Source organism: Odontomachus brunneus, unplaced genomic scaffold (genome assembly GCF_010583005.1).
Source record: "Odontomachus brunneus isolate Ranch 3 - 2012 unplaced genomic scaffold, Obru_v1 Obru_scaffold_028, whole genome shotgun sequence".
In the NCBI taxonomy this organism is placed as follows: domain Eukaryota; kingdom Metazoa; phylum Arthropoda; class Insecta; order Hymenoptera; family Formicidae; genus Odontomachus; species Odontomachus brunneus.
The window spans coordinates 855,207-875,765 of NW_022639478.1; the positions used below are offsets into that span (position 1 = coordinate 855,207).

The 20,559-nt window shown below is 41.7% G+C and overlaps 3 protein-coding genes and 1 long non-coding RNA gene across 6 annotated transcripts; 2 read left to right on the forward strand and 2 right to left on the reverse strand.

Annotated features, from left to right (window-relative positions):
* Positions 1–10: 10 nt before the first annotated feature.
* LOC116842967 (histone acetyltransferase KAT2A-like) lies at positions 11–4,282 on the forward strand. Its single transcript, XM_032812878.1, has 5 exons — positions 11–296; positions 492–1,462; positions 1,559–2,122; positions 2,197–2,921; positions 3,088–4,282. Exons 2-5 carry the CDS (start codon positions 492–494, stop codon positions 3,279–3,281), a joined length of 2,454 nt encoding a protein of 817 aa, XP_032668769.1. The 5' UTR covers positions 11–296; the 3' UTR covers positions 3,282–4,282.
* LOC116842969 lies at positions 3,302–6,906 on the reverse strand. Its single transcript, XR_004377805.1, has 3 exons — positions 6,535–6,906; positions 6,128–6,447; positions 3,302–5,844 (listed from the first exon to the last, which is right to left on the reverse strand). It is a non-coding gene; the product is annotated as an uncharacterized LOC116842969 (long non-coding RNA).
* LOC116842968 (actin-5C-like) lies at positions 5,658–9,346 on the forward strand. 2 transcript variants are annotated; one of them, XM_032812879.1, is made up of 4 exons: positions 5,658–5,817; positions 6,054–6,432; positions 6,901–7,136; positions 8,086–9,346. In XM_032812879.1, the coding sequence occupies exons 1-4, from the start codon at positions 5,692–5,694 to the stop codon at positions 8,473–8,475; spliced, it is 1,131 nt and encodes a 376-aa protein (XP_032668770.1). In that variant the 5' UTR covers positions 5,658–5,691; the 3' UTR covers positions 8,476–9,346. The 2 variants fall into 2 exon arrangements, with proteins under 2 accessions (XP_032668770.1, XP_032668771.1); XM_032812880.1 differs by having other exon boundaries at positions 5,667–5,817; positions 6,044–6,432.
* A 410-nt stretch (positions 9,347–9,756) lies between these two features.
* Positions 9,757–20,252, reverse strand: LOC116842965 (male-specific lethal 1 homolog). 2 transcript variants are annotated; one of them, XM_032812876.1, is made up of 5 exons: positions 18,153–20,252; positions 16,753–17,998; positions 13,066–13,820; positions 12,764–12,982; positions 9,757–11,915 (listed from the first exon to the last, which is right to left on the reverse strand). In XM_032812876.1, the coding sequence occupies exons 1-5, from the start codon at positions 18,251–18,253 to the stop codon at positions 11,816–11,818; spliced, it is 2,421 nt and encodes an 806-aa protein (XP_032668767.1). In that variant the 5' UTR covers positions 18,254–20,252; the 3' UTR covers positions 9,757–11,815. The 2 variants fall into 2 exon arrangements, with proteins under 2 accessions (XP_032668767.1, XP_032668766.1); XM_032812875.1 differs by having other exon boundaries at positions 16,753–20,252.
* Between the last annotated feature and the right edge of the window lie 307 nt (positions 20,253–20,559).

Genomic DNA, 20,559 nt, shown 5'->3' on the forward strand with positions numbered 1-20,559 from the left:
CCTCTGTATAGCTCGTAGTGTGTATCTCTCAGGGCATGAAACAATTCACATAACCTAATCTGTCAGAAAATTGTGTTTTAAATTAACAACAATAGCAATAAACGTAGAAAATTGTGAAAAATATTGGTCGTAATGGTGTAACAGATATCCTAATACCATCCGTTTAGATAAAACTGTCGTGATTACAAGTATTTTTTGTCGAATATTCGAACCAACAACAGTCAAAGGAATCATTAACTCTATTGCGTTGAAGTGAAATTCAATTTACCGATTTTATATAAAGAACATCTTAAGAGGTAAGCTACTATATTCATATGTATATTAATTTGTATTAAAAAATTATTGCTGAGCTGTGTAAATACATGATTAACCTAATCTAATGCATACGAATATAATTTGTTTACATGTGTGTAGAATTTGCAAGAGAAAATAATACTGCTCAGTTTTACATAACATATAATAGTATATTACAATGACTTTTCTCTTTAAAGATGGCATCAGAGGATATCAATCATCACACGATAGTAGCCTCAGCAGAAGAAACTGGACAATCTGTCACCAGTACCTTGCAACAAGATGGTAATAGAGATCAAAACACAACTACCAGACAGCATAATCCAGGAAGTCGACAAAATAATCTTCAAAGGATACAGCAACGCAAGCAACAAATGTTCAACTTGCCTCGGATCAAGAAACTATTGAAACTTGCGACTTATAGCACTTGCCAAATGGAAGAGTGCAAATGCACCAGCTGGAAAAACACGCAACCATTCGCAAGACCACAGAGAAGTGAGACACAACAACCTGTAATCAACTTTTTTGATCCATGCAAGACATGTAATCATTCTTTAGAGAGTCACATTACGCATCTAATGTCTCAGCCTGAAGAAGAAATTAACAGATTGCTGGGAATGGCTATTGACGCTGACAATATATTTATGAGCATACACAGAGAGGAAGATATTGATACTAAGAAAGTATATTACTATTTATATAAATTGTTGAGAAAATGTATTATATCTATGACAAAGCCGGTTGTGGAAGGCCCATTGGGACAACCGCCATTTGAAAGACCTAGCATAGCGAAAGCTGTGATGAATTTTGTCTTGCATAAATTTAGCCATTTATCACCGAGAGAATGGCAAGGTATGTGTGACATGGCGAAAATGTTTTTACACTGCCTGAATCACTGGAATTTCGAAGCACCCAGTGCTAGACGAACGACAGTCAATGCGGAAGAAGCTCCGGCTTACAAAGTTAATTACACCCGTTGGCTTGTCTTCTGCCATGTGCCTGCATTTTGCGACTCCTTAACACATCACGATACTCCGCTAGCCTTTGGGAAGACTCTGCTGCAAGCTGTATTTAGGCCAGTATGTAGACAGTTAATGGACAAGTGCCACAGCGAAAGAGACAAAATAGCGCCGGAAAAGAGGGTTCTGGTTTTAACGCATTTCCCCAAGTACGTCCGAAATTTCCTTTTATATTCTTGTACTCATGTCGCCTGGGTTAGTTAATTCACATCTATTTCATCTATTTCATCTATTATATTCTCAAGGTTTCTCTCGATGTTGGACGAGGAGATTTATTCCGACAACTCGCCCATCTGGAACCCTGATTTTAAACAAGCACCACCTTCTCATCTGCAAGCCGCCTTGGAATCGAAGGGGCACCAAGCAAGAAAGACGGGAGAATTTGAGAAGGTCACAGTCACCCCGAATGAAAAAGATAATTTTACAACGATAAATATTTGCCCTGGGGTGAAGAAACTTCAGGAGAAACGTCCGAACACGGAAGGGCGACCTGATGCGACGAAAAAACGGAAGATCGATGATAACTTCGAGGATCTGCCAGATGATACCATCACTGAAATTGTCGCATCTATTAATGATACTAATTACATGTCTGGTTCTGATGCAGTATTCCCGCCAAACGTTCCACGAGATGAAACTGCGAAAATGGAAGAGAGCAAAAAAATCATAGAGTTTCATGTAGTTGGAAATAGCCTTACGCGACCGGTGTCCAAGCAAACTATGCTTTGGCTGATCGGGTTGCAGGATGTGTTCAGTCATCAGTTACCTAAAACGCCCAAAGAATATATAACACAGCTTGTTTTTGATCCGTAAGTAACATTCCGATACATAAGATGGTCATTTTGTCTAATCATTCAATAATGTTGTGTCGTTTATTATACAGCAAGCATAAAACATTAGCCTTGATAAAGGACGGTCGACCAATCGGTGGTATATGTTTCTGTATGTTTCCGAGCCAAGGTTTTACAGAGATAGTGTTCTGCGCGGTAACGAGTCACGAGCAAGTAAAAGGCTACGGAACACATTTAATGAATATGCTGAAAGATTATCATATCAAAAATAATATATTGCATTTTCTGACATTTGCGGACGATTTCGCAATCGGATACTTTAGGAAGCAAGGATTTAGCAACGACATCAAGCTACCGAAGTCAGTTTATAATGGATACATCAAATACTATGTAAGCGCGATGTTGATGCATTGCGAGCTGAACGCAAAGATTGTGTACACCGAATTCACGGCGGTCATCAGGAAGCAAAAAGAGATCGTTAAGAAACTGATTCATCAGAAGCAGCAGGAAATACCGAAAGTGCATCCGGGGTTGACGTGCTTTAAGGAAGGCGTGAGGGGTATCCCCATCGAATCCATCCCAGGAATTTATGAGACTGGGTGGAAGAGCTCCGCCCAAACCAGAACACGGGGTGTGACGAAAGGAACGCAGGGTTCAGAAACGATGGACCCGAGTCTAGAGACGGCGGATTCTCTGTTTAACTCGTTAAACAGCGTTCTCAACAGTGTCAAAAAGCACAGCGCAGCTTGGCCCTTCTTGAAACCTGTAGACAAGAACGATGTTCCGGATTACTATGATCATATAAAGTATCCTATGGGTAAGTTTTCACGGAAAAGTTCGTATCTATTATTCACAAAATTGTCCAAAGATATATCTACCGATTAATATATCGCGCGTACGCTTTGGAATGAGAGTACAATCGTAAGAAAAGCCAGTCGAGTATAAGGAGGAACCTTCTTAAGATGAATTTTTTCCTATTACAGATCTCAAAACTATGTATGATCGCCTAAACGCGAAATACTATGTAACAAAAAAATTATTTATAGCAGACATGATACGGATTTTCACAAACTGTAGATTGTATAACAGTCCTGGCACTGAGTATTATCGCTGTGCCAATGCCTTGGAGAAATGCTTTCAGAAGCGCATGAAAGAGGCTGGTCTTTGGGATAAGTAGAACTCTCTCAAACACGTTAATATAATGACGTTGGCAATCGACATTTCCTAATTTATTCTCACTACTTGAAGTCAAATTATTTTATAAAGAACGTTCGTACATACCGATATATAATACTGCTTTTTGTGCAGTATTTGTACAAAGATGAAACGATATCTATTTGCGCGGAAGTGCACGTCGGAATCATTAAGAAACGAAGAAAAAAGGACATTAAACATGTTTGTTATTTTGCCTTTTGATCGATTATGTGTGTAAAATATGTAAGCGCCTATAAACTTATACACGTGTAGTCCAAGATATTTGTAAAGTCATTTTTCCAAGTAGCTGTACTTGACAAGTGCGCGATCATATTTTTCTTTCCAATTGCTTTCTCCATGCTATTCTGACATGCACCTCTCGTTCATTGGATATATATATATATATGTATGTGTGTATGTACATATGAACGCGTGTGTACAAAAGTGTATATAACTGTGAAGTGATGCGTGTCGCTTGTCTAATTTTAATCGGGTATTTTATATAACATGACTCGCGAATGCGATTGTTTATACGTGGTCATTTTATCACCAGCACCATGCCGTTAAAAATGTTAGGAGTGGTTTTATGCAAAAGTTTCAAACTGGAGTGGGTACTTAATTTCACAGCCTAATTAGTATCATTAATTGAACAGTTAATTATGGAGCATAATATGGCGATTGTAAGGACGCTCTGGTAGGTGATCAGTCTACGGAACAGCGACTCGCTGTAATGTGCGCTGGTTTGTAAAATATCCATAATGGAATAAAGCTTGTTATCCGCAAGTGATGCGAACGCAATGAGACTAGACTGCGATTCAGTCTGCGACCGCGTTGATATATCAACGAATCAGTAAAAAAGAAACTAATATTCATTCTTATTCTTAAGTTACGTTTTTCGATATGAAGTCTTCTTGATAGCTCTAAACAGTACAAGTTCATTGTAAAATTTAGTAAATATATAGATAATTACTCTCTCTATTGCAATTCCTGCGCAAATAATATAAAAAAAATATCACACAAGTATCTTGAGGTGTACATCGATTATCTATTTTTAGAAAGCTACACACATTTGTAGGAGGCAATCTAAAACAATTAAGACATCTTGGCCTGTTGCCCCATTAACCTCATGAGCTTTCGTTACCTCTTTTTGTCCAATTTTGTCACCCTGCGACACATGTGGGCAGAAATCGTAGAATCGAGAAACCTGTATCTCAAAGCCTCAATGACAACTTGTAGAAATGTTACTGTTAGTTCTCTAGGACATAAGTGATATAATTTGCATATCGTGTAATTTAAGAACCAAACAGAATAATGAAATAATAACTTGTTAGCTTGAGAGATAGAAAGATAGAAGTAGATAGATAGATGAGAAAGAGAGAGAGAGAGAGAATGAAAGAGAAAAAGAGACATTTATATTTATCACGATTTATAGATATTTTTAGTAGATTTTAAGGAACATTTTGTCTTGCATAGTATTTGTTCATTCGAAAAATTTCTGCAAGTGAAATTACATTCTTCTCGCGGTCTATCTAAAGAAATTGCGGTCCACCGAGAATTTGCAGAAAAATCAATGCAAGACTCGAAAAACGCAGGAAGGCGTATGCTCTAGTTACCGCGAGAACTTTGCGCATTCAATGGAGATAACATTACAAGCGGTTAGTAACTGCCAGTAGTAGTAATTGGCATGCATTAAAGAGAGCAATTAAGTACGGTATTAAAAAAGTCGCTAGATATTTTTTAAAAACGCGTAATAAATATGCAAGAATCCTATCTGATGGACACACAGTGTTTTTGTAATGACGACAAATTACGTCTGTATATTACATCGCGCTATGTCGTATCGCTAAGGTCGGAATGTTACTTTTCGCTTGTTATACGCTCTTCTCATTTATGTATCACATTTGTGATATTTGTATATTTCATTCGCAATGTCACGCTGACAATGTACGTTGTATTTCTCTTATTAACAACGTTTTTGTCATGTAAACTTGAAAGGAAACTCGAGCAGTTTTCACTAAAAAAAATCGCCCAATCACGAATCCGTTCTACAGCGAGCGCGAAAGTATTTTCTTTGCACTTATTATGAAAGAAATCTGCTACTATTAAGCGGCTTCGAAGATCCACCCCGGTTGTTCCCGGTTGTCTTGGCGTAAAAACGGATACTCCTGTGCGGCCGAGCAACAGTAACAGGAGGGGAGCTCATATAAAGCGACTCTTCCTTCCAGGAAAACACAATGCTCCAGAAGCCAATGTCACGTGAGGACGGTGTAACATCTAGTCCATTTTATCCTCTCCGATTGTCCTAGTTATCCGTTTGCGCCGTTAACCGAACACTAATTTCAACGTCGTCACAACACTTTATTCAACACGTGGAGATAATACACTCTTCCGAAATGTGCGACGACGACGTGGCCGCGTTGGTGATCGACAATGGGTCCGGAATGTGCAAGGCAGGGTTTGCCGGGGACGATGCTCCTCGAGCCGTATTCCCATCTATCGTCGGAAGGCCCCGATATCAGGTAGAGATATATTTGGAGCAACAATGCCTAAAATAATGAATATAAAACGATAACATTATGCAAGATTTAGCCTGAATTTCGATCTCAATGTGAATCAACATTATGTTGATTGATTCACATTGCAATTCAAACTGAACGTAATGTAATTTTATCGTTATCCATCATTTTTTAAGCAGGGAACTTGAGTAAGCGGATTTCTTTGTCGAGCATGATGTATTCTAATCAGGCGTGTTTAGGGAATTATGGTGGGCATGGGGCAGAAGGACAGCTACGTCGGCGATGAGGCGCAGAGCAAGCGAGGCGTCCTCACCGTCAAATATCCCATCGAGCACGGCATCGTCACCAATTGGGACGATATGGAGAAGATCTGGCACCACACTTTCTACAACGAGCTGCGAATTGCGCCGGAGGAGCATCCCGTTTTGCTGACGGAGGCACCGTTGAACCCGAAGGCCAACCGCGAGAAGATGACGCAGATCATGTTCGAGACCTTCAACACACCGGCCATGTACGTCGCTATTCAAGCTGTCCTGTCGTTGTACGCGTCGGGCCGCACGACCGGCATCGTCCTGGATAGCGGCGACGGGGTGTCTCATACAGTGCCGATTTACGAGGGTATGATTGTTTCTGCTTGTAATTGATCATAAAACAATTTAGATACAATGAAGAAATGAGTTTGTATTTTGATGTATTTACATCACGGTGTGTCATACCTACCTACTTGAATTTAATTGCTTATATTGCTGATCACGACTTGTATTACCGATGTTGATACTTTACTGCTCGCGTTTATTTTGTTTATATATCGGGTTTTTTGTTTTTTTCGATTGTTGCTTTGCCTTATCTGACTAAATGTACTTATATATGTAAGCACAGCATATCCTATGTTCTACTGACACATGATAAAGGGACTTGTCTATGTTAAATAAATAAATAAATCGTTTCACAACCCACTATACGCTCATTATTGTCATTATCTGGAATAAGAAATTGCTGTCAATTGCATGCTGAGCTTGGAGAAGTCGTTAATTGCACTGATATCTTTAGAAGAAGAACGATAAGATGACGTGCGATTTGTTTCAGGATACGCGCTACCGCACGCCATCCTGCGCCTGGATCTGGCCGGTCGCGACTTGACGGACTACCTGATGAAGATCCTGACCGAGAGGGGCTACTCTTTCACGACCACTGCCGAGCGCGAGATCGTGCGTGACATCAAGGAGAAACTGTGCTACGTGGCCTTGGACTTTCAGCATGAAATGGCGACGGCCGCGGCGTCGAGCGCCCTGGAAAAGAGCTACGAATTGCCGGACGGCCAGGTGAGGACCGCATCGTGATGTGTTTCACGAGTGCAACGTTCGCACGACTCGCGTGATTAATGCGCAAAGCGCAGCGACCGCCCCTCAGTCGTGGCCTTGAGAGTCAGACTAGCTTTCTCGGCGATTATTAGATACGCCGTTAAAATCACGTCTCGAGGTAACTACGTTGTAATAATGCAGCTGTGTGTGTGTGTGTGCGTCGTGAATTATTTATAAATCCGACGATTATTAGAGATACACGATAAAGAAATTTCAGATGGCGCCAAACAATATCTGGGAATATCTCAATGTATTCTTGCCAATTTGCGAGTCTATCTCTTTTATCCCGACATAAAATTGCGAATATACAGAGTGCAGAAGATATACCAGAATCTCCGAAGCGATGGAGTTTAAAAAAAAGTCTAACTAGTGATATTTATTTGATCTTGGAATGATTTTGAAATGTCCTGTCAAGATCAAATCTAATTTTTATAATGGAGTGTCGTATAATTTTCTTTTAATATAAATCGATTACTTTTTAATCCTTCCGTATTTAAAAAAATACTAAGGTAAAATTATCAATAATTTTATCTCAGTATATGATTCCATTAAAAAATTAAACTTGATTTTGACAGGGCTTTTTAAAGTTATTTCAAGGTTAAATAAATATTACCAACTGATAAATTTTAAAATTCTATTATATTTATCTAAAATATTTTTTTTTTTCAAAAATATATCGCTGACGAGATATCCTGGGACTCTTGTATATTTTCCGCATCCAGTATACAGAAAGTTTAAATTGAAAACGTAACAGAATGTTGTAACGAGCAACGATAGTGGGGAGAGGGGGGGACGTGCGCTCATTATCATTAATCGCACGCGTTCGCGCCGGCAAGCGTTAAGTCGTCATGGATTGCCGCCTGGTCGTGCGGTCAGTGGACGAAGACGTAACGGGGCATGTTGATTCCAGGTCATCACTATCGGCAACGAGCGCTTCCGCTGTCCGGAGGCGATGTTCCAACCGAGTTTCTTAGGCATGGAGTGCTGCGGCATTCACGAGACGACGTACAACTCGATCATGAAGTGCGACGTCGACATCCGTAAGGACCTGTACGCGAACTCGGTGCTGTCGGGCGGCACCACCATGTATCCGGGCATCGCTGACCGTATGCAGAAGGAAATCACAGCGCTCGCGCCGGCCACAATGAAGATCAAGATAATCGCGCCGCCCGAGAGAAAGTACTCTGTATGGATCGGCGGCTCGATTCTCGCCAGTCTTAGCACGTTCCAACAGATGTGGATTTCCAAACAGGAGTATGATGAGTCGGGTCCCTTCATCGTACACAGAAAGTGCTTCTGAGAACGCTCTTGTAACTCCATCGCCGCTCTTGCCTCCTCGAGATACTCCTCGAGCGATACCCGTGCGCGGGTTGACCACATCGAGTGATCGAGAGAATTCCTCGAGACCGAGTCGCGTCCTCTTGCTCTTCCCGGAAAATAATTTATCTGCCGAGTAACTTATTTTCCGTGAGATTTCTTCTCTTGTGCTTCGTGCGAGACAGCTTCCTCAAAAAATGTTTCACTGAGAAACAATTTCCTGCTCATCGAGAAAACATAGCGTATACAAATACACACACACACACACAAACACACATTATGATTTCTTCTCTCCTGATAATAATTCCTGAAAATAATGTCTTATTATCGAAGTAAGTTGGATCATAATCGATGAATTTGATACATAGTTGTATCAATTTTTGTTCTATATTGTACCCTGCGAAAGCATCCTTAGAAACCATCCATTCATCCTCCGTAAATGTTTGATTTCAAGAATTTGCGTACATCGAACAGAGTGATCGAGATTCAATGGTCTTTTTTTTATTTCTAAAATGTACTCGATGTTATATACATAGCAGGATGTTTAAGGCAGATCTGGGAGGCTAGTCTCTTTCTTCATGCCTCTCTCGAAACTCCCATACACAACTTCTGACACACACACAGTACATCTGCCGTTAGAAAATAATGCCGTATGTTAGAAAATAATAATTTATATATTTCTCAGTCGCGCAGTCTATACCTGTAGACGTACTAAGAACTCAATCGGTAATTCCTGCTAGAAAAATCGTCATTTTTTTACACGATAATTACATTCGTAGTATCGTAGCATCTAAAATGCCGTTTTGTTCATGAAATAATTTTCACGGACGGTTAATACACTATCTTACAGAATATGTCAGTTGTTGTATACATATATCTTAAAAAGTAAGAGACATAAAAAAAAGAAACTTCGAAAACCGTATACCTCTTCGAAGAAAGACGTGTACGGTTTTCCTCGAGCTTTCGCGCGTTCAAGCTGAGATAAATAATTATTACGTGTCAGACGGCGTCTTAAAATTATGCGACACAGCAGATCTAAATATGCGAAAATAACGTGTTGTTATCTGCTCAAACTATTATTCACACATCGATTCCTTATATTCGTAATACCACAGTTTCTTTCTACAATGCAAATGTGAAGTCGGAATTATATCACAAATCTAGGACGCCATTCTCAGAACCCGGTTAGCCGTCCTCCGAGGGATTATTGACATTTGGTGGATCGATAACGCTGTCTGAAGATAGCACGAATGGAAATCCGTAAAAACTAATATACGTAGAAATTTTATTTACCAATAATATAAGAATTCGAAGCACGAAGACAGTGGACTTAACTTTATGCTTAATCGAACTGATTGTGCTAGAAAACGCGTGTTATTTTAAGGAACTTCGTACTTCGGATCGTTAAAACTCGAGCCACTAGTCGCGTTATCGGTGACTCTGCAATCGTTTACAACAGTACTCGGAATTAGATGATATTTCGAGTAGATTTCTAAAACCTACTATGCCTCCCTTATCATTCCCACTTTATCGGCCCAACTGCCGATCGCGCATAAGACATCCCCCGAGAAGTATCCTCATCTAAGAAATATGCTAGTACTTTAGTGCTAGGAAATTGAGTCCAGACGTACTGGTTCGATTTCTCAGCACTATCGTATCTTCCGCTAAACCGCCATTAAAATATTTCTCTTGCTCATACACACACACACAAATTCTTATTTTCGTTATTAATTTATGGTCATATCTCTAAAATTTAGAGATATAAAAATATTGTAATATACACACATATGTATATATGATGTACACACACACACACATGTGTGTGTGTGTGTGTGTAATACATCATAAACAGAAAACGTAATATTTAATTATTTATGAAAATAAAAAATAGTATGTGTTTATGTGAGCAAGGAAAATATTATTTTAATGACAGTTTAGCGGAAAGTACGATCCCAGCCACATTTCTTATATGAGGACGCTCCTAAGACAAGATGTCTCACGCGCGATTTGCAGCTGAGCTAACAAAACGGGAACGGTAAGACGGGATAGCAGGCGTCAGTTTAGAAATCTGGCCAAAATATGCATCTAATACCGAGCACTGGTTTACAATGTCCGAAGTTCCTCCCTGTCCGCTTCTGTGACCGGAGAATTACACTCGAATCTCGATACAGCGTATTGCTTGGCAATCCTCAGAAGTAACGGACGCTGTACCGAATTCGCTTGCAGCTGTAAAACGCGGTTTACAGATTCTTACTCGTAATATAATAGATATACGACATACAGGTTGTATCAAAAGGCGCCCAATTTCTTTTAGTTACAGATTTTCTCGACGTAAACTTTGTCACCTATTTTTGTTTTCAACTGCACTAGTTAATATATATCGGCGATTTGTTCTGAAATCCATCTCTTAAAATAAAATTTACTCGAAATTAATAGTTTAATATTAAGAAGTATAGAATTACTTTACAATTAGGCCTTCTTTTTCAAAATTTCCAGGAGACGTCAACCTTAATTCGTCAGAGAATCTGTCACTGAGAGGAAGCGCGCATTTTCTGAGACACTCTGTACAATAAATATATTTGTACTGTAAGTTTTGGAGTTAACCAAACGCGAATCGTTCGCAATGATGCGCAACTTTTCAAGAGCAGTGACGTCTTCCGTCACTAAAGCTATTATACAGAATTTATAAAACACCAAAAAAGGGGCTACACAAGATTTAAAAATTGATTATATTTTTTTCGCGTTTTATATAACATTTTATAAGATATTAGCTTTTTTTTTTACCAAAAGTGTATGCCTTCGGTGTACATGGTAGTTCCATCAACGACTTTTACAATAGCAAAAATCATACTATTTTACAAACTTGATATAAACTGCTTCGTAAAATTGTAAAAAAAAAGAATTTTGCGAATATTAGCAATATCAACTGATCAAAATCGAACAAAAGTTTCCTGATCTTGCTCAAGTGTTTGATGCACCTGCAAACTGTTTTCGTTATATTGTGTGATACATATTCGTAGTTACATAAATAAAATGACCAACACCGAGTACAAAGTGTAGAATAGATGTATCAAACAAATATTGATGATGAATTTACTTAATCGACAAAAATGTAGAAAAAAAATAGACTATATATACCTGCTGTATACATCGCAGATGTTTAAAAAGTTAATAAAAATATCTTTGGTGCCCCTATATCTCGCGTAGCAACGAAAAAAGAACACTGATTCAAAAGTGTGATGAGGGAGCAATACTATTCTCAAGATTTAAAACTGACGGTCCAGATAAAATCAGTTCTGTCCATTTTTATAAAAATTTATCTCCTAGACTTTTCTTCTACTTGTAGATTTTCTCCTACTTGTTGAACGTTTAGGACGTCGACACTTTATCCGCGTTGTATTCGACCAAGGTAAGGAAAATTCACTGAAAAGATGAAAGAAATTAATAATTGTTATCGTTTATAAGATACACAACAGTATTATAGACGAATATATTTTTGCAAAATTATATATATATATATATATATATATATATTTTATATATATGTGTGTGTGTGTGTGTGTGTGTGTGTGTGTGCGCGCGTATATATATATATATATATGTGTGTGTGTGTGTGTGTGTGTGTGTGTGTGCGCGCGTATATATATATATATATATATGTGTGTGTGTGTGTGTGTGTGTGTGTGTGTGCGCGCGTATATATATATATATATATATGTGTGTGTGTGTGTGTGTGTGTGTGTGTGTGCGCGCGTATATATATATATATATATATGTGTGTGTGTGTGTGTGTGTGTGTGTGTGTGCGCGCGTATATATATATATATATATATGTGTGTGTGTGTGTGTGTGTGTGTGTGTGTGCGCGCGTATATATATATATATATATATGTGTGTGTGTGTGTGTGTGTGTGTGTGTGTGCGCGCGTATATATATATATATATATATGTGTGTGTGTGTGTGTGTGTGTGTGTGTGTGCGCGCGTATATATATATATATATATATGTGTGTGTGTGTGTGTGTGTGTGTGTGTGTGCGCGCGTATATATATATATATATATATGTGTGTGTGTGTGTGTGTGTGTGTGTGTGTGCGCGCGTATATATATATATATATATATGTGTGTGTGTGTGTGTGTGTGTGTGTGTGTGCGCGCGTATATATATATATATATATATGTGTGTGTGTGTGTGTGTGTGTGTGTGTGTGTGTGTGCGCGCGTATATATATATATATATATGTGTGTGTGTGTGTGTCGAGAAACTTACCTTGGAGTAAAACTAGGAATAGTGGTGCCAAATGCAGTTACTGGCAATTGAGGATCCACTTGGAGACTTTGAATTTGTTCTACATCAGGCCACAAGGACGTTATAGTTTCCTCTTCTAGGGACGAGGGACAAGGACCAGTATGATTGGTATTGTAGCATGTGGCTTGATGATTTTGACGTTCTTGCCTTTGCTTTAACTTTTCTATATGCCTTTGCTCCCTAATAACATTCATGAAACCAAATGAGAACACAAATTGCATCGTTGCATGTGAGGAAGAAAACATCAAAGATATTGTACAAACCTTATCCTCTGCACATCCCATCGTTTCCTCCTTCTCTCGTCGTTTTCTAATTTCAAATGTCTCTTGTTAAAAATTTCATCGTCCAAATTCTCAGTGCCCTCCATTGTGTAACAACTTGTGTATATTTTCACCCTCCAATTTGGAACTTCTAGAGAACTACATGTTTCTACTGGACTGGATTGTTTGAGACTTAGGATATAACTCGGATCTCCTACAGCAGTGTAATAATGCTCCTCTGTCGTGAGGAAGGACTCCTTCTTTGCAAGAGATTTTGTCTTTCTGTCACTTTTCCTAGTGGGCTCGTTCGAAGACTGGCTTAATACCTTATCCTGTATATTGGAGGACGCGTCAGCATTGACAGTAGATGAGCAGGATAACCCCCTCTTCTTTTTACTGCCTGTAGACAGTGGGGTCGGATCTGATCGTCTCTTCTTCTTTTCCTCCCACTCAAACCTCGTTTCGTTAGCCTCTTGCTTCACCTCGTGCTTGATTGGATTATCCAGAGGTTCTTGCTTAACAGTGGTGATACCACCACTGGTATTCAGGCGTATCTTAAAGCTCTCATGTAAAGTGTTAGTATTCTCGGATTGCAGATTTCGATGCGGTTCACTGGTTGACGCAGTATTGACCGTGTTGACAACACCAGGCGACGGACACGTACCAAGATGTTCGCTATTAGCAGAATTTTCGCTACATTCAGACCTCAGTTTTTGAAGGTTCACCCGCCTTTCCATACGTTCCAGACGTAGTTTCAACTGCAACAAACAACACAAAATGCACATCCATGATCAGCACACTATTACTACTTCTAACACCGCTTTCAACGTCTCTATACGGAGAATCAAAGGCTATTTACACTTCTCGTGTACGGCCTGTGCAAGACTCTCTGCTTCGAGCAGTAAGTCATGTTGAATCGCTTCCTGAGCCGTGTCGTCGTCGTTAAACTGGGTCTCGCGTGAGAAATCAGAGAGGTTAATTCGATGAGCCCGCGCTCCACCATTCACGTCGCCGATCAACGTGAAACATTCGAGGCCCGGCACGATTTCGTCGACTTGAACCGACCCGGATCGGTCGACTCCGGCCATTCGATATTGCTTATTCCGTCGCGTGAAGTAATTCATCCCTCGCTTTAACTGTCATTTTCAAATCGTGATAGCACGCGAACGCGACAAGAACGTTGTTCTCCCTCGCAAAGGGAACCGACCACGCATGTCACCCCATCTTGCTTTCTCTCCCTGTCTTCCTCTTTTTCTCTCTTCCTCGCATTCGTGATATGCGCGCTCTCAATGCGGAAGTAGCGCCACCACGTGTCGACGACGTGCAGTTGACCTTCACGCTCGGCCTGTTCCCCGCGTGGCGCGTTGAGGTTAGAAGGGTAGAGCGGCAAGAGAGGGGGATGACATTCGCGAGCATGTGCGCAGAGCACGTTTTTACAAAATGGTGCCAAAGTCTTGAGTCCATCGTCGCCGGCATTCCGCGGCGGATAACTAGCGAGATTGTAAACGCGCGCGCAAGTTTGGGCTAGGTTTCGTTAGGTTAGGTTAGGGTAATGCAGTGCGCTCGGGCTTTTTATTACGATCGATGTCGCAGAAACGACGATGACAGCGTGGAGAGTGGATTGACGTTTTATCCGTGTGACATTTACGGCCATGAGCCTACTTCTTTCTCTTGATTCACGTGTGATTTGTCAGTCATGGACAACGATAGTTTTTTTGTATTCTTAGAAAATGGACTCGATAATCGTACATATGTCAGAATAGAGGAATGTGAACTCGTGAGAAATGAAAATTTTCTAATTGGAAAGCATTCGTTCGCTTTTCCACACTAGAGGAAAAGATTCACGATCGCTTCTCTGCAGGACAAATCGGATACGGGAAAACACACTCGATGACTCCCTGCCGCTCATTTCACTTTGCTCTGTCGCATCTTTCAATCGACAGAACACAATATGATTTAAGTGAAAACGACAAATGGACTTTCGGAGCTTTCGTCCAAGCGTCTTTAACGCTAAGATAGATCCTCGTGCAGCCTGATACTTGTGTGATTTTCTCTCATCGGCGAACAAAATTAGACCAAAAGCAACAACAGATAGCTTCATCTCGTGAAATAGAAGTTATCAATCGTCAATGCCAGAGGCATGTATTGTTAACGTATATTTGAACGCTAAGTACGCCCTCTTTATTCCAAGTTCCGTTTTTTTATTGTTTATTTACTATGGCTGCATTCCGAAATTCATTGCCAGTACTGAAAATCTATAATTCATGTAACGTATACTATAGAATTTCAGCACTGGCAGTGAATTTCGGAACGCAGCCTATAACTTCGCACAAGCATCTCGTGTAAAGTTATTTTAGCTTACGAACAAGATATACTTGACGTTCAAATTTTCGCGCCAAGAATACAGGCCTAGCTATTAATCAGAGATTTACCGTGAACGCTCTCTATTAACCGTATTATCACGACATAAAATAAAATATCTGATAAACGAAAATTAAGGACTCTGGGCACTTTTGCCATGGCCATCTTGATTTATGTTGTCAGAAGCGAGGAAGTGCATGCCCAAAATTGCTGCAAAGTACGTCGAAACAAAAAAATATATCCAAAAAATGACACAATTAAACACAAAAAATATTCCGAACACTTTCCTTCTGCTCTAACAATCGATAAATAATGAAACTAACGTGACAAAATAATAAGAAATATGTAGGTTAAGAAGAAAAGTTGTATGTCATATATTGATCTTGTTATGGTTATTTATAAATTGTTGGAGCAAAAGGAAAGTGTTCGGAGCATTTTGGAGATGTGCTTAATCGATTAAAAGTGCCATTTTTTTCGACGTCTTTTTATTTTGATGTGCTTTTGCATTTTGAGCATACATTTCTTCGCTTCTAACGTCACCAATCAAATGTTCCGCGACGAGGGGCCTTGAATAAAAATGCTACAGAAGTGAGTAGATAGGTTAATTGTTCATTTCCTAAATCGCCGATTGCTGTCACATGTCAATTAAAACCGGCACGCTAAGATGTGTGGAAAGAAAATCGACGATCACTTTGGAACGTACGTTATTTCAAGACCTGCACTTTTCGGGAAACAGTAGAACTCCCGCTGCACAAGGAGAATACACACGTCACGTATGACAAAAACCCCTATTCTGAATCTTTCTTTGTCTTTTCAACGATAGAAGTGCCTCTAAAGGCCGATTTTTTTATAGCAGTTCAAACTTAGACTCAAGTTTGGACTCTTCCGATAATGTGTGTTTATAAACGAAGTTCGAACTTAAATACAAGTTTCAACTTCTATTGAAAAATCGGCTCAAAAATGTGCTTAATAGTCAATCAGAAAGCACATAAATTACACTCGATGGCACTTTTGTCGACAAAAAAGAGTCCAGAATAAAGGTCGAAGGAACGAGCAGTCTTCTGTGCGATCTTCAAAGTCGTTTCGAAGACGAATGTTCCAATTTTCCAGCGTGATCGATCCGCAAACATGCTGCCTCGCTCCGTCGATTTTGTCGCGACCGCGGAAAAGCCGGAACAATTCTCTCCGCGTGCGTTCATTCACCGGCTAAACGAAGGGGAGGGGAGAGAAGAGCGACAAGAGGGGAGCAACGGGGGGAGAGAGAGAAAGAGAGAGAGAGAAAGAGAGGAAAGAAAGGAAGGAAGCGCTACTCTTCGCGCGTGTATGTACCGTCTCGTTTTCCTGGCGCAGCGCGGCGAGGAGCTTGTCCTTAGTGACGATCTGCTCGGACTGCTGCTGGATGAGGTCCAGGTGCAGCAGTAACAGCTCCTTCAGATGCTTGACCTCGGTGAAGTCGTTCTGGCGAGGTTCGTTGCCGCGAAGTGGACTGACCCCAAGAGCCGCGGCGACGGCGGCGGCGGAGGCCGTCGCGGCAGCCGGCGTACCGCCGTCCGTCATGCTCGCGTACATGTGGTCAAAGTCGCAGGGGAAACTGAGAATACCGGCGGGTCCGGTGGTAGTGGTGGTGGTGGCGGTGACGTTCTTGCCGTCCTCGCCGTCCAACTCCTGGAATTCTTGATTGCGCGCATTGCCGCAGTTGTTAGTAGCGACGCCGAGGCCGCCGCCGGCGCCGACGACAACACCGACGGTGCTGATTCCCGCGTTTGTCGTGCTCGACATCGCCGGGGAATTGCTGTTGCCGCTGACGAGCGCGCTGCTGGTAATCATGGCCGAGGACAACGACAGCGTCGCGACGGTGCTGCTGGAGGTGCTGCGGGCGCCGTTCGCTGATGCCGGCGACGACGAGGTTGTCGTCGTCGTCGTGTTAGACAGGTGTTCGTTCATCGCCGCGACCATGTTGCCGCGCTTGTGCCGATAGCGATGGTTTACGACGTCTTCGTCGTCGTCGTCGTTGTCGTCGTCGTCGTCGTCGTCGTCGTCGTCGTCCTCTTCCTCCTCCTCCTCCTCCTCCTCCTCTTCCTCTTCTTCCTCGTCGACGGCGTCGTTGTCGTCTTCGTCGTCGTCGTCGTCACCGAACAACGTTGACGCGCTGTTCACAACAACGATCGCGGCGGTGGTGACCGTAGCCGCGCTGTTGCCGTCGACTGTCCTCGCGCTTTTACCGGCACTAGCCGGCGTCGTCGTCGTCGTCGTCGTCGTCGTCGTCGTCGTCGTTGTTGTCCGGGGGATCAGCGCTCCGAACTCGCCACAACGGTTCGTCGTCACGACGGCGTCGTCGCTGTCACGACCGCCGCCGCAGATACGCGCTACTATTGTCTCACGACGATTCACCGCTGGCGTCGTGCCGCGGGCGTTGGGCAACGTCACGTCGCCGAAGCAGTCCGTAGCGCCACCGACAACGACGCCGCCGTCGATAACAGCAGCAGTGACTGTGACGACAGGAGAAACGTCGCCGATCTTACCACCACTAGTCGCACCGCTGTTGTCACAAGCACCACTATCACAGCTAAAAGCACTGCTACGAGAGCCAACGCCGGAGGAGACACCACCACCACCACTGCCACCCACACAGCCTCTTTCTCCTTCTCTTCCTCTTACGCCTCCACCGCCGATGCTGCCACTGACAGCGCCGGTGGCGGCGGCAGCGGCGTCGATATTGTTTTTCTCACCGTTCACGAGTCGCTCGGGCCACGGCGAGCCGCCGTTTGACATCTTCTTGCCGCGCTCGCGATCGCGGTGGCTGCGTCGCCGCGACGGTTACCGCCCGCATTTGCTGCGCCCGTTGCCACGAGCGTATCGAAAACACACGCCCGGCTCGCGCACATTAAGCGTCTCTGACGTGCGCGTATCGCGCCACGGACGTGACGGACACGATGTTCCTCGCCGCGAGCAGCCGTCGTTGCTCTAGCTCGCGTTCTCGTCCGTCTCGCAGTAGCTCCCGGCTCTACCACACACAAACGAACGCGACGCGCCGCGACACCCACGGATACGGAGCGGCCGATGCGGCCTCTCGTCGCTCTCCTGCCCTTTCACCCTTCCCCGTCGTTGTCGTTGCGTCGTCGTCGTCGTCGTCCTCCTCCTCCTCCTCCGCCTCCTCCTCCTCCTCTTTCTCCTCGTCGTCGTCGTCGTCGTCGTCGTCGTCGTCGTCGTCGTCGTACGAGGGGAAATTTTCACGACGCACGGCCCACCGCCAGTGAGAGCGTGCACGAGGTGTGCGCGCAAGGCGCTTCAACTTTGTGTTTACTCGTCGCACGGACGAGGTGAGTTGCGCGCCGCGCGACGTCTCACTGCTTAGTTACTGGTCGTTTATTGTTACCTTCGGAAGGACAGAGAGCGAACCTCCGCAGCGCATTATTTCGCGAGATCCGCGCGGCGAACCTACGACAAGATTTTTAACCAGATCGACGGTGTCTTGCGGGACTGTTTGTGTTTCTCTACGACTGCCGTATAATCGATGTCGATTTAATATCCTAATTTAATATCCTAATGTGTTTCGTAGATCTAAATACATCCTTACGGCATTAACATTCAATCACGCTTTAGAGGTTACGAGTTTTGTTCTCTGGAACTAGTGAAGACTGCAACAATTTTTTTTAATATTTTAGTTATTTTATAATTAGTGTTAACAAGAACACACACATGTGTGTGTGTGTGTGTGTGTGTGTGTATATATATATATATATATATAAATGTATATTAAAACTATGTTATTCTTAATGAAAATTGAAAACCAGCAGAGACAGATATTTAATATATTGTTAACAATTCTACTTCTATTAAACTTCTTTTTTAATTTTATCGTGCTTAATAATCGATAGTATGTGCAAGATTTCACAATTTACGTAGTATTTCAAATTCTACATTAAAGAAGTGATAATCCTACAAGTACATTACACACGAAAGTTTAAGGATTACTGCTCCTGATAACGATAGATAAGCAAAATCTCAAGAGCTATAATTTCTGTAAAAATAATAATGAACGAGATGGTTCAAGGAGCATTTTACAACTTGAAATCTCTATTTTATAAATATATTGTTAAATATATAATTTTTTAATAATTTTACAAATATGAATACAAATTCATTGAATGTTAAAATGTTACATGAAGTTTGTGAAGTTATACCGCTTAAATAAAAAATCACAGACAAATGATTCAGACAGCTTAAAAACTTTCTTTAATTTGCGTACTCGTACATTGCGTCGTGATTTCTTTTCATCAAGATATTAAACGGAAGAAAAATATTATTTTGGCTTTGAAATCTTACAAAAGACGAATAAATCGATGTAAACGACGTTTTCTAAACGTTTTTCTAAAAAATTAATAAAAAATAGAAAGTTTACTCTTTAAGGCTCTGCTATCTCTGGGGCGACCATATTAGTTTGATGACGTTAGAAGCGAGAAATGTCATACCGAAAATCCCTTGCGTTTTATCGCTTTATTTTTTACTTTTCCCTGAAGAACCAAATATTTTCCTGAAACTTGTAAAAAGTACAGCAAACTTTGATATCTGACTGATATATCACATAGCATTGTAAAATAATTCCTGAAATAATGCTTCACATTTTTCGGCTGTCACGGTGGTTTGACAGCTGAGATATCAGCTTGTATGAACACAATTAATTTCTCGATTTTCACAATGTATTATCTGTATCACTGAGTTTGCTGTACATTTTACGGCTGTGAAGATCACGATAATATACACACTTCACGGAGAAACTGAAAAATAACACGATAAAATGCAAGTAATTTTCTGAGGTGTCAAGCGAAGACTAGCGTAAGCCTGGCCAAGTGTCAGCCAATCAGCTACGCTAACATAGTTATTTCATGTTCTCGACAGGGAGCGTCCCGATTGACACAGTACGATTGGACACAACCAACCGATGAAAAGAATTATCTAGTGAATTACTAGGTAGAACCAATCATTACAATCTATGTCCAATCGTATCGTAGTCAATCAGGTCCCACCCTTCTCGATACTGCTAGGCGCCATCTACACGTATTGTAGATCGGGACTTATGGCTACGGTTGCAGCAATTTGTGTGATTGTGTGCCCTGAACGCTCAGCGGCGCGCCA